This window comes from Gastrolobium bilobum, unplaced genomic scaffold (genome assembly GCF_033153095.1).
Source record: "Gastrolobium bilobum isolate Gb01-03AN ecotype WA unplaced genomic scaffold, APGP_CSIRO_Gbil_v1 utg3711, whole genome shotgun sequence".
In the NCBI taxonomy this organism is placed as follows: domain Eukaryota; kingdom Viridiplantae; phylum Streptophyta; class Magnoliopsida; order Fabales; family Fabaceae; genus Gastrolobium; species Gastrolobium bilobum.
In genome coordinates, this window is record NW_026899314.1 from 323610 (window position 1) to 337695 (window position 14086).

Here is a 14086-nt window from a genome sequence, read left to right on the forward strand (position 1 = left end):
TCATCTCTTATTACAATAGTTTGGGATGATTTCAATTTGGATCGGAGAAGATTAATGTATCTCTTTTCTTCTATGTTCTCTCAAGGTCTCTCTTAAAAAATATTAACATCTTCTACGAAAGGAAAACAATCATCGCTTGAAACTTTGTGAATAAATAATCAAGAGCTAAAGAAAAGAGAGAAGAAAAGATCATCCTAAATCATAGAAGAAAAGATCATTGCTGGAAGCTTTGTGAATAATAACAAGATCATCCCGTTCACCAAAAATAAAAATAAAAATTAACAAGATCATCCCATCCCAAACCTTGTGAAGATTCTTTTACGTTAATATTCTCTGATCCATATCGAAATCATCCCAAACTATTGAGAAAAGATCCAAAAAAATTATAATAAAAGATGGGAAAACGTAGAAAAAAGAATTTTTTTTTTTTTTTTTGAGATTTGGGGCTTAGTGCATGTGAAGAGGTTTAACAGAGTTTATAAATTTTTTAACATAATTGTTGATTTGAAACAATTATAAAGTATATGGAGTTAATCGAAACAATTAAAAGTATAAGGAAGTAATTTAAAACATGCTCAAAGTTAAGGGAAATAACTTATATTTTAGCCTAATAAATTTGAGTACTTACGTGAAATTAGCAGTAGGTGAATAATTTTTTCAAATAAGACAAGTCTCAAATGTTATAAGTACTGTTTCGAATAAAAAGTAACTTATATATTTATGAGATTAATATTTCTCCTATTATATCAATAAAGTTAACTCATATTATTTTAAAATAATATTTTTTTAAAATTTAAAATTATTTTTTTTAGAAATTTTACTTTCTTATTATGTAAAGTATTAATTTGATTTTTTTTGGGGGATTAGTATTTATTTTTATAAAGAACATATAATTATGTCATTTTAAATGAAAGAAAAAAAAATTTATAAAGTAAAAAATGAAAGATTTTTTTTAAACATTTTAAATAAAATACATTAATTTTAATTAAAAAAATATCATTTAAAAAGATAAATATTTTCTCTTTCTTATATTTGTAAAAAGTTGCTTTTATTTTGGTTTTTGGAGGAAATATCTATGGTACTACTGCTGTACTATTCACTCAGTGCATCTATCCAATAGAAAATAAGAAATAACTGTCATGTTTTATGGAAAGAAGAAAAAAATAATTTTTTTATCCAAGTATTACTTGTTGAACAGAAGATGTATATACTACAGATATACAGAAGATGATCTCATTTTTTTGGGAGGGACTGTAACAGTTAAGAAGCATTAGTTGAATCGACGTGTCCAAAATCCAAGCAAAGCATGTATTGTCGCCAAAATCTTGCTGTCACGAGCCACGGAAGCGCGTAGATTTAAGAACTCCAAAAAATATCTCCAATCTTCAATAAATTTATCTCCAAATTCATCAGCATAATTAATAAAATAAAAAAAGTAAAAAACAAGAAACAAAATTCTTAAATTAATTTCTCTTGTTTTGAAAAAGAAAGAAAATGCGATTGGAAAATGAATTGAGAGTGGGTGAATCTCAGATCTGGGGCAGAAAACGGCTATAAATAACGCGAAAACCATTCCATAGAGCTCGTACTCTGTTCTCTGCTTCATTCTCCACTGTAAGAAGCGAAGAAGAAGCCACCGAGAACTAGTCTCATACACTATAGTAAGGTACGAGACCCTCACTCTCTCTCTCTCTCTCTCTATCCTCACCGTGTTTCTCTCTACTCCGTTATCCTCTTTCAGTCTATGTCATGCTCTTCCTCTCTTCTCTTAAATATCATGATCCATTTCACAATTCTCATTTTCCATAACTAAAACTTCAATTGAACTTCATTATCACCTAAGATCTACTATTAAATGTAATGTTAACCTTCCATGAATGCTTTTGGACGTAGATCCGTTGCCTTTAGTTGTCTAAGTGTGTAGATCTACTAGATCTGAAACATTTATTATACGAATCTGAAATGATAGTTCCAGAACTTTGAATTTCGTGAAATTTGCTATCTATTTTTAAGATTTGATGTTTGTGTGAGCTCACCAAGTTGCTGACTCTGTTATGCTCTAATTAATTTCTACTTCGAGTTGGTTTAACTTGCTTCTGTTGAATAGCTTGGAAATGATGTGTTACCTTTCGTGAAGCATAGAGAATCGGAACTTGCTTTATACTGATTATAATCTCAGGATATTATTGCCGATGTGATGTGATTAGTTTTTTTTTTTTTGAAATCTTGATTAGTGTGAGTTGATTTGGATTTTGACTTGTTGCAACAGAACAATGGCATCACATATTGTTGGATACCCTCGCATGGGCCCCAAGAGAGAGCTCAAGTTCGCTCTGGAGTCGTTCTGGGATAAGAAGACCAGCGCTGAGGATTTGCAGAAGGTGGCTGCTGAACTCAGGGCATCCATCTGGAAGCAGATGGCTGATGCTGGGATCAAGCACATCCCCAGCAACACTTTCTCGTACTATGATCAGGTGCTTGACGCCACCGCAACCCTCGGCGCCGTCCCACCCAGATACGGCTGGACTGGTGGGGAGATTGGATTCGATACTTACTTCTCCATGGCCAGAGGTAATGCTACTGTGCCTGCTATGGAGATGACCAAGTGGTTCGACACCAACTAGTAAGTGATGCCTCGCATTGTCTGGTGTCGGTGATGTACTTTTGGTGTTGCTTTTCGTTTTATTCCAGTGATCTTATTACTGAGCTGTTTTGTGTGCGTTGATTCAGCCACTTTATTGTCCCCGAACTTGGACCTGATGTTCACTTCACGTATGCTTCTCACAAGGCTGTTGAAGAATACAAGGAGGCCAAGGCGGTATGTGCTTTCGTTTATGTATTAAAGCCATTTGCATTAGCTTAGCTGAGTAATAGCTGTGTGTGATATTTTTATTTAGATCACGGTCCAATTTCAAAAGATCTCAGAGTGATGTGGGTCATTGTGATAACAGCTTAAGTCTTAGCATTTTTCTTATTTTTATCTATTTCAACGTTGTCATTGAATATTTAATTTGTCTTGCAGCTTGGAATAGATACCGTTCCTGTCCTGGTCGGCCCTGTATCATACTTGTTGCTCTCCAAACCCGCCAAGGGAGTTGAGAAATCGTTTTCTCTCCTCTCTCTCCTCCCCAAGGTCCTTGCTATCTACAAGTAAGAAACGTAACCTGTTTATGGAAATTATTATTATTATTATTATTATTTTGTATATATTCATGTTATTTATCTAACTTGCTTATCACTATAAACTCAGGCAAGTTATCTCCGATCTTAAGGCAGCTGGTGCTTCATGGATCCAATTTGATGAACCTACCCTTGTTTTGGACCTTGACGCTCACAAGTTGAAAGCATTTACTGATGCATACTCAGAACTTGCATCTACTTTATCTGGTTTGAATGTTCTTATTGAGACCTACTTTGCTGACATCCCTGCTGAGGCATACAAGACTCTCACATCTCTAAATGGTGTCACCGCATATGGATTTGATTTAATCCGTGGAACTCAGACTCTTGATTTGATCAAGAGTGGATTTCCCAGTGGAAAATACCTCTTTGCTGGAGTAGTTGATGGAAGGAACATTTGGGCTAACGATCTTACTGCTTCTCTCAGTACATTAAAGGTTCTTGAGGGCATTGTGGGAAAAGGTATTCATTAAACTTGCATTTCGTAGTAATTTTTGGGTGACATTTTGCAGTTAATATAGTCACTTGATGTATCTGTTTTTAAACTGTATGCAGATAAACTTGTTGTGTCAACCTCTTGCTCACTTCTTCACACTGCTGTTGATCTTGTTAATGAGACCAAGTTGGATGATGAGATCAAGTCATGGTTGGCTTTTGCTGCCCAAAAAATTGTTGAAGTAAATGCATTGGCTAATGCATTATCTGGCAAAAAGGATGAGGTAATTTCAATTTCTTCCAGTTCATCTCACATTTTGTTAAAATAATTTGATTTGAGTTTGTTACCAAAAACAAAGTGGTATTTTATTTAGGGAGGGAAATATATCTATAGACAACAGAAAAGGTTTTCAATAAGTTTTTAAAGTAAACTAAAATCGTATTTTGATTAAAAAAGTTATCATTGGCAAATAGGATTTTATTTTATTTATTAAGAAAGAATTGAAAGAATGAAATTATATAATGAAAAGATAAACAAAATTAAGTGAGTAAGGAGAGAAATGAAGCATTAATAATTTAAATAAATAAAATTGAGGTACTGGGTACCTAAAATATTAATGATAAGTGTCAATAAGAACAGCAGGCAGTTGTAGTTAGCAGTGGTAGGTAATGTATGCATGGATCTGGCATTGGTCATAAATAATTTTGGAACCATGAGAACCAAATGTAATTTGTTTTGAGACTTTTGAGGGTTTCTGATAGAAATGCAAGTTCCTGTTTGTTTCATACATAATTAACTGGATCAATGTGGAAGGCAATATATGCATGGATCTGGTTTTGGTCATAAATAATTTTGGAACCGTGAGACCAAAATCTAGTTGTTTTGTGACTTTTGGGGGTTTCTGATAGAAATACTAATTATAAATGCAAGTTCCTGTTTGTTTCATTACATAATTCACTGAATCAATGTTTTTATGGTTTCTTTTTCAGGCTTTCTTCTCTTCAAATGCTGCAGCTCAGGCTTCCAGAAAGTCCTCTCCAAGAGTGACTAATGAGGCTGTTCAAAAGGCTGTGAGTTTCTAGTTTCTGTTAAAAAATAATTGGGTATGCTAAAAAAATTATTCTGCTGTTACTCACGGCTTCTTTTTTTTCTTTCCCTCTCAGGCTGCTGCATTGAAGGGTTCTGACCATCGCCGTGCTACTAATGTTAGTGCCAGGCTGGATGCTCAACAAAAGAAGCTTAACCTTCCAATCCTCCCAACCACTACTATTGGATCCTTCCCTCAGACTGTAGAACTGAGGAGGGTACGCCGTGAATACAAGGCTAACAAGTAAGAAATGCTGAGAATGCTGATCTCTGCCTTGAATACCTTGACCATATGCCTTCCTTTATTGACCCGGATGTTGTTTTCTTCAGGATCTCCGAGGAAGAGTATGTTAAGGCAATCAAGGAGGAAATCCGCAAAGTTGTTGAACTTCAAGAAGAGCTTGATATTGATGTCCTAGTACATGGGGAGCCCGAGGTAAATATTAGTCTGTTGAAGTGAAAATAGCTTGATTAAACTTACATTGTTTTGATATATTCTTCTTCACCTCTTTCTCTTTAAAGAGTAACTACTCTTGCCAAATTTTCTGCCCTTACTGTTAGATTGCTATTGAACTTCCAACTAATTATGGATGCCTTCCATTGCAGAGGAATGATATGGTTGAGTACTTTGGCGAACAGTTGTCAGGCTTTGCCTTCACTGTTAATGGGTGGGTGCAATCCTATGGATCTCGTTGCGTGAAGCCACCAATCATCTATGGTGATGTTAGCCGCCCAAAGCCAATGACTGTTTTCTGGTCATCCCTTGCTCAGAGCTTTACCAAACGCCCAATGAAGGGAATGCTTACTGGCCCTGTCACCATTCTCAACTGGTCCTTTGTTAGAAATGATCAGCCTAGGTATAAAACTCAAGACCCCTTATAATGTGGTGGGAAAAAATAAACATTAAGGTGTCAAAAAGAAGAAGAAATTAATACTCAGCGTAATTGTTATTTCTAACCTGTGTTCGAATCTATTTGCAGATCTGAGACCACCTATCAGATTGCTTTGGCTATCAAGGACGAAGTAGAAGACCTAGAAAAGGGTGGCATTAGCGTTATCCAAATTGATGAGGCTGCTTTGCGAGAGGGGCTACCACTGAGGAAGTCAGAGCAAGCTCACTACTTGGACTGGGCTGTCCATTCCTTCAGGATCACCAATGTTGGTGTTCAGGATACCACTCAGGTATTTCTGAATTACAAGTAATAGGGTTACAGTATTTTTTTTCCTTCTATATTTGCATGTGTAATAATATACATTCATATTGACAGATCCACACTCACATGTGCTACTCTAACTTCAACGACATCATCCACTCAATCATTGATATGGATGCTGACGTTATCACCATTGAGAACTCTCGTTCTGATGAAAAGCTCCTGTCAGTCTTCCGTGAAGGAGTGAAGTATGGTGCTGGAATTGGCCCTGGTGTCTATGACATCCACTCCCCAAGAATACCACCAACTGAAGAAATTGCTGACAGGATCAACAAGATGCTTGCAGTGCTTGAGAAAAACATCTTGTGGGTCAACCCTGACTGTGGTCTCAAGACCCGTAAGTACACAGAGGTCAAGCCAGCCCTCACAAACATGGTGGCTGCAGCAAAACTCATCCGCAACGAGCTTGCCAAGTGAATGGTATAAGAAAGTAGTCATATTGGTTCTGCTTGATTTACACAAAAGGAAAAATTTCTATTTTGGTTGTTTCAATAACTGTGTGTGCAATATTTAGGTGTTTAGAATGCTCTGGTGAGCTATTGTTTCCCCCCCCCCCCCCCCCCCCTTTTCCGTCCCCCTATTCTGTTTTCCCAAATGTCTGTATCTTTGTGGCTTTGCCGCAATCCTTTTATTGATATGCAATTTTACCAGTTTTGTGCAAAATAACGATGAGTATCTTACTCGAATATTTCTAAATGTGGCTTTCTGAATGGTTCAGTAAATACTAAGCCTACCTTAGAGAAGTTGTCTGTAGTGTTATCGTTATATTGTTTCATGCTCTCATTTTAATATGTTCTTTATTATTGGATGAAATTGATCTATCCCATTAAATAGTGCGATAAAGTTATTTAAGTAAAATCTAAATAAAAATTAGCTAACGTAGCAAAGAAAGGAAGCCATTATTTACGATGGGATGTGCATCCCTGCAGATGCAAAATAACTGCGGAGCGCAGTTTCACTTCTTACCGCCGAAACTTATTTTAAACCATATTTTTCAATAATATTTTATCAAACTTGAATGAATTTTGAGGGATGAGATCCTGACTAAACTGCAGGCATCTTGATCCAAGCATCATACAGGTGCAACCACTCTTGCCTATAATGGGTAAACAAAAATTAAGCAAAGCAAGTAATATTAAATAGCTCTTTTGTACGCATAAAAAAAGCACAGCTATTTTCTGAAAAGAACATTTCAAAACTAGAACTTGGATTTGCTGTAATTCATTGTGAGAACAGTTTTTTCTGTGAGTAATCGTTGCCTGCCTAAAGAAAGACTCTGCAACTGACGGCATTGGAGGAAAGTGCAATTTACTTTAAGCAAAGTCGCAAAAATAAAAAGAAAAGAAAAAGTACGTTATTAATTGAAACTTGAAAAAGAAAAAGGGGAGCAAAGATCAATTAAAAGAAATGTGAAGTAACAAATCTATTTCTATATTGCTGACTTTGGCTAATGTTTCTCGTTGTGTGCAGATGAGAGAGAACACCTGATGCTTCGCCATGGACAAAGAGACCAGTATTGACCTCTTCTTGGAGTTGTGCAACTTTGTCTATTTCCTATTTAAGTGCTTTAAAATACTCGTCCTCGGAAATCTTGTTAGCTTTGTATTCACAGCGTACCCTCCTCAACTCTATAGTCTAAGGGAAGGATCAAAGTAACTTTATTAGCCAATAAGTCTTGAATATTATATCGTGTCACTCAGTTGTAATGTTTCATTGTGCTTAAATGTCATATCAGAATGTTCATGCAATTATTATTATTATTATTTTTCAATTTTCAATTAGCCCCATTGGTAATCATGTTCCTGCATTTGATGATTCTTGTTGACCTATGATTTTAGTCATATCAATCCTAGTAATTACAAAAAATTATTGATTGTTGATCTCGCACAAAATAATCTTACTCATCGAATATAGTGTTATTGTTAAGGTACTTTTATTGAATTATCGATTATTTATTAGTTGTTAAATCTAACAAATCAATGTATGAAGTCCTTTAAATACAATCAATAAAATAATTAATATTTGACTATCAATGAAGATAATAAGTAGTGCAGTAATCTACACTCTATTATATAAGATTTTCAATTTCCCTCATTAACATTCAAATTAAATTTTTTTGCTTTCAATGCGACGTAGGTATGCTAATTTTGCCGGGTGTCCCTCTGTTTGCTTGTAGAGGAGTGACTGATCGCGCTCCAATTAAACGTGATCCAGCCACACTATCAAGTCTAAATTGAGCGTGATATGCAAAATCATTATTCTTGACAAGATAGGCCTAAAACATAAAGTAAAATATGTAAATGAAGAGACAATATAAGATAAAAAAAAAGTAAACGAAAGGACAAATAGAGAAAGTACATAAAGTTCAATATAGAAAGTAAATGATGGTAATTCAGTTGATATTAAAAAATTGAGCAGTTGAAGATGAGAGTATGTATTCGATACTTCCCATTATTATTTTTGGAAGGATTTTAAAATTTTAATCCTTAGACCCGTCCCAAATCAAACTAGTCGCGAAGCGATTAACTGATTGAAATATTTAAAAATAAATAAATAAAAAGCTAAATAGAGAAAGTTTTCCGAGAAAGTTCAGCAAAATTTGATTTGGGGGGCGGGTAGGAGCCGTTGAACATTTGTAGTTGAAATCTGAAAAATATAATTTTATTAAATTAAAGTATAATTTTCACCAAAAGAAAAGCATTTTGGTGAAAATGGTGGGCCTTTTAAGTTTCTTTCTTTTTTTGGAAAATGGCCTTTCAAATTTCTTCCTAATTTTAAAGAAGTAGGATATTCTTACTATCAATTTTTTCTACTCCCACTCCACTATCAATATAATTATCATTGGATTAGAAAAAAAATTAAATGAAAAAAGAGAAAAGAAAAATAACTTTTAAATTTAACGGTAATTAGACTAGTAATAGAAAAAATTGGTAATAAAAATGTCTTACCCTAAGAAGGTGACATCCAATTATTTGGTTTCTTATGTGTACCTTAGATTGTAGAGGAGGGATATTCTCACTACCAAAATTTTCTACTACCAACTTACTACCTATCTAATCACCATTAGATTAACATTTTCTCTCTCTTCAAATATTTTTTAACATTTTCTCTCTTTGATCCAATGGTGATATGATGGGTACTAAGTTAGTAGTAAGAATTTTTGGTAGTTAGAATATCCTTCCTCTAGATTGAAATAAACGGTAATGGCTTCAAACTCACAAATTTCTCATCCCAACAATATCTATTTTGTTTTAGAGGAGGGATATTCTCACTACCAAAATTTTCCACTACCAACATACTACCTATCTAATCACCATTGGATTAACATTTTTTCTCTCTTCAGAAACTTGAAACTTTTTAACATTCTCTCTCTTTGATCCAATGGTGGTTATATAGATAGTAAGTTAGTAATGAAAAATGTTGGTAGTAAAAATATCCCCCATTTGTTTTATGAGGTAAGATATTTTTATTATTAATTTTTTCTACTACCACTTTAACTATCATTAAATTAGAGAAAAAGTTGAATGAAGAGAGAGAGAAAAAAAATAACTTTTGACATCAATGGTGATTAGAGTGGTAGTAAAAGAAATTAGTAGTAAAAATATCCTACATATTATTTTAGGGAAGAGTGTTTGTCTTTTTAAATAACATAACTTATGTCATTTTACTCTCATAAAGAAGTGAGACCCACACTTTTATTTTTATTTTTTTGTCCACTCTCTCTCCTCGATGATCTATCTCTTTCTCTCACTTAAAATAACACAATTTTACATCACTTAAAATTACACACACTTTGTTTTATTACCTTTTTCTCTCCCTCACTTTTTTCATCACATCTATCGTAAAAAAAATGTAGCAAATCCATACAATTCTTCACTTTTTTCCAGCTCAATATGATAACGAGATAAATTAAAGCACTACGGATTTATCATGAAGTCATATGGAAGCTGAGTAACGTAAATGGTACGTGCTGCATATATATTGGATATAATTTATGTCTTATTGTCCCTGTGCTATTAGTGGTCGTGGTTAAGGCAGGACCACATGACATGGGGAAGCACTGCATTGTTGAGATGAGACACTTACACCTAGTAGGCTAGTAGCACACTCTGCAACAATTTAATTTAATTAATATGTAGGTTGAGAAATTGACAAAGCATGAACCAGCTTTTATTACAAATTTTTGTGAGTCCAAAACTGACAATGAGTCTGTGGTCTTTCTTATTTATATGATATTCCCTTAATATGAATGTCTTCCAAGAAAAGAACCAACCAACCACGTTGTTGAATACGACCTCTCCAGGTTCCCATTCAAATTTTGTCGACAGCTTAGCTTGCTGGTTATGATTTGCTCTAAATTAACCCGTATTTTAAAAAATCAGAATAGATAGATAATAGGTTACAAGTCGATTACATAACTATGATAGTCAAACATTTGTTCATGAAATTGGAAGGTGATGAGGCATCTTATAGCTAGGAAAACAAATCTGATTAGTGCATCACAATTTTCTTTCTCATTTGACCAACATTGGTAGTTGAAATAGGAAAAATTATAATTTTATTAAACTTAATTAATTTGTTCTACGGCTCCTTCTATATATAGAAAAACTTAGAATGGTCCTGGCCAACGTGTTCCTTTCACTAAAAGGGGATATTTGGAATAATTTTTTTTTCTCTATCTTCTCTCCTAAATCAATGATGAGTTTTGATTGGTCTGTCCCACTGAATCAATGGTGGGACGTGTTTTGGATAGCCCACATGCTTAGGCTCACTATTGAGTCCAATTTAAAAGGCCTACTTCTAGAAGGTATCATAGGATGCCCCCTCATCCTCATGCATCTTGGCAGGGATTCAGCATGCCTAGCTTGAAATGGCTAGGCTGACTAGTTTGACCAGGCTCCAATTGAAATAACCCCTCTCACATTAAGAAGAGGACCTCTTCGCAAGGGAGAGAGCTTCATGCGCTGCTATTATGGAGAGCAATCCTAGCCACTCTCACACCCCCCCCCTTTATGCACACCATGGGAAGCTCCACTAGTACCTTGGTTTTTACCATTGTCACTATAAACACCCCCTATATCAACATACTTCACCTTCCACGAGACACATCTTATGTACACTAAATGTACAGGACGGGATCACAAAAAATCTTCTCCTCCCATATACCCCCTTAAATAAATTTTCTCAGAGCACTTTTTTGGTACTCTCGGCAAACTTTCTCTATTTGTCTTTTCATTTACTTATTTTACCTAGTCTTGTTATGCTGGCGATTTTGTAGGGTCACGTCTAATTTAGACGTGACAATATGCTGAGTCGCGCTTAATTGGGGCGCGACCAGTTACACCTAAAAAAAGGCATGTTTCAAGCCTTGAATGTGCCTCAATTATGCGCGAGTGGTCATGCTTATTTTGGGCGTAACAAAATACAATAGATCCATAAATTAGTTCTAAAATATTATATTTTTGTAATTGTTTATTTAAATAATAATATTTTAATTTCCCCCTCCCCCAATTACAACTGCCTCAAACCCACGAAATTTCTTTGAATTTTTTTTTTTCATTTTAAACCTTATTTTTTCTTATAATTCTTTTTAACCCCCAAATTTTTTTCCCTTCTAGTATGAATGTACCCACAATAATGAAAGTTTTCTCCTCAAACCCAAAAGAGAAACCAAAAATAGTCAACAAGACTAGACTTATGACCAAAAAACAATGTGTACCCGAAATCCTTTTCTTTTTATTTAATTTTTGAATATATCAGTACTTCAATGAATATTTCCAATCGATAGATGCAATTCTTTTTCTTGTTTTATCGCTTTAGATTTTGTGTTGCAGATATTTGTTTAATTTCATCTCAGAATGCGCTCCTTCTTTCTTTTTTTCATAAAAAAAATCAAATTGGTTGGTTCAATCAATCAAACTGCAAATTTAGCTATTTGAACAGTTTCAATTGATTTAATGGTATCATTGCTAATTTGATTTTATGACCGACCCATAAAGGATAAAGTGTTTGTTCTCAATTTTAGATCAATCCCATCATCTAGTTCTAACTACAATGGTATGGTGAAAACCTATTAATGTTAAATCTTGATATATTTAGTTCTTTTTTCTGGGTAATTAATATAATTACCTATTAATGTTAACGAAATATATAGAATTCAATGTGTCTAAAGCCGTTTAAGATTTTAATAATGTTTAGGATTTAATATTAAAATTATATAAACTCGTTTCATATGAATTCTTTTGCTGTTATTTTTAAGGACTAATCTGAAATCAATTTATAATTAAAGACGTATTATATAATTATTGAGAAAATTAATTATGAAAATTAATTGATTTGTAGACAGAGTTTTATTTGAATTGTAAAAAAGAATAGCTTTTCTGTAATTTTTTTAGTTTTAAGATGTTTGTTTCTTTAGAAAAACTGTTTTACTTCAATTTATTTGCCACTTTACAAAATTAAGAAATAATTAATTATAATTTTTAACTTTATTTTTAGCTTTTACCATTTTCATTAAATAAAATTAGAGATAGAAATAATAAAGAAATAGTACTTTAAGTATTTTAATGAAAGATAATTTAATAAAATGCAGTTATATTTTTCTGGAATTGAAGTTATACAATAAACATTTCAAAACATCTTGAAATCTTAATATATACATATATATATATATATATATATATATATATATATATATATATGTATTATCTTTAATCTAAATGGTAATTTTTTAACATATATTGAAATTTATATTAGTTGTATCAACATAGTTTTTATTTAAAGAAAAATAACTTGTATTTACATGCCTCAAATGAAGAATGGGACGAATGCAGTCACTTCACTCTGAGCTGGTAAAGCTTGTTTCAACTTTCAAGCAGACCCATGGGAATGATATGAATGGTTTTTCTTATGAGGTTGTTCTTTCGTTCACTGTTTTTCCCTTTTACTGTTTTATTTTTTTAAAATCGTCTAAATTATATAAAAGAAAGATTTCAACATCCTAGTCCCGAGAATGGCTAGGCTCCAGCATATCATTGGAATTGAAACACTTTCATTAATCATTCATGTAATGGATATTTTTTAAATAATCAGAATGTAGCATAATGTTTTTCACTGTAAATTAACTAATAAGAACTTACAATTAAATTATGTTATGTATTGTATACTTTTAATTATGATTGTGAGCTTATTTTATAAGCTTTGATTAATTGATTTTATATTAAACTTTTAAAATTAGAAATATCAACTTATTAAATTGTGTTATTATTTTTTGAAATTTTAAGTAAGAAATATAAACTTGTATATATTTATCCAATTTAACCAATTACTTGTTGACTCCGTATTTTAACCGAGTGCAAATTTATTTATATACATTTATACCATATTTATTTATTTATTTACATACAGAATCATGATTCTTTTATATCAATGCAAATTTCACTCTTAATTTTGACTATTGATTCTATTTATATATAGCGATTGTGATTTGTTATATATGAGTCATTTAAATTCAAGTAAATCAATTATTAAAATTTGATGTACAACTTCTTATTCTTAGATCAATATAAATATAAGAAATTTGACACTCAATTTTAGTTGTTATTCTGCTTGCATCTAATGACTCATATTAAATAAATTAAAATTATTAAATATAAACAAATTCAATGAATAAGATCGATAGCAACTTACACCAATGAAACAAATAAACCCATATAAATATGAGCATTATTTCTATTTTATTCATACAGATAAATGTAATTATATATATATATATATATATATATATATATATATATATATGGAATTCATTTTCTTATGTTGTCGGAGATTGCTTTCTCATGTTGTAAGGTATCAAAATCCGTGTTATCCTCTTTTTATTTTTAACAAGTGATGAACCTCATCATTTGTTGTGTCTATAATATAAGAGATGTTATCTCATGTGATATGAAAAAAGAGAAACCCATATATATATATATATATATATATATATATATGGATTTAGTTTTCTCAAGGAGCATAAGATGGTCCCAATATTTTTGTTAAAAAAAATAATTAGATAGGATAGCCTCGCAAATCGAAGGTTCTGCAAAAATCAATAGTTTTCTCAAGTAGCATTAGATGATCCCACTATTTTTGTTAAAAATAATAATTAGATAGGATAGCCTCGCAA

General features: G+C 32.6%; 1 protein-coding gene across 2 annotated transcripts; it reads left to right on the forward strand.

Moving 5' to 3' along the window:
- Positions 1-1529: 1529 nt before the first annotated feature.
- LOC133289392 (5-methyltetrahydropteroyltriglutamate--homocysteine methyltransferase) lies at positions 1530-7636 on the forward strand. Of its 2 annotated transcripts, XM_061487312.1 has the most exons (13): positions 1530-1666; positions 2270-2623; positions 2731-2818; positions 3023-3150; positions 3251-3642; positions 3736-3899; positions 4606-4686; positions 4780-4946; positions 5033-5138; positions 5309-5559; positions 5683-5884; positions 5971-6336; positions 7387-7636. In XM_061487312.1, the coding sequence occupies exons 2-12, from the start codon at positions 2274-2276 to the stop codon at positions 6331-6333; spliced, it is 2292 nt and encodes a 763-aa protein (XP_061343296.1). In that variant the 5' UTR covers positions 1530-1666; positions 2270-2273; the 3' UTR covers positions 6334-6336; positions 7387-7636. The 2 variants fall into 2 exon arrangements, with proteins under 2 accessions (XP_061343296.1, XP_061343295.1); XM_061487311.1 differs by lacking the exon at positions 7387-7636 and having other exon boundaries at positions 5971-6653.
- Positions 7637-14086: the final 6450 nt, after the last annotated feature.

What these genes read in the sequence shown, in the direction of transcription:
- LOC133289392 (XM_061487312.1), top strand. Translation starts at nt 2,274, where the DNA reads ATGGCATCACATATTGTTGGATACCCTCGCATGGGCCCCAAGAGAGAG. An exon ending in AAGGTCCTTGCTATCTACAA is followed by an intron (nt 3,151 to 3,250) that starts GTAAGAAACGTA and finishes CTATAAACTCAG; the next exon opens with GCAAGTTATCTCCGATCTTA. An exon ending in CGTGAATACAAGGCTAACAA is followed by an intron (nt 4,947 to 5,032) that starts GTAAGAAATGCT and finishes TGTTTTCTTCAG; the next exon opens with GATCTCCGAGGAAGAGTATG.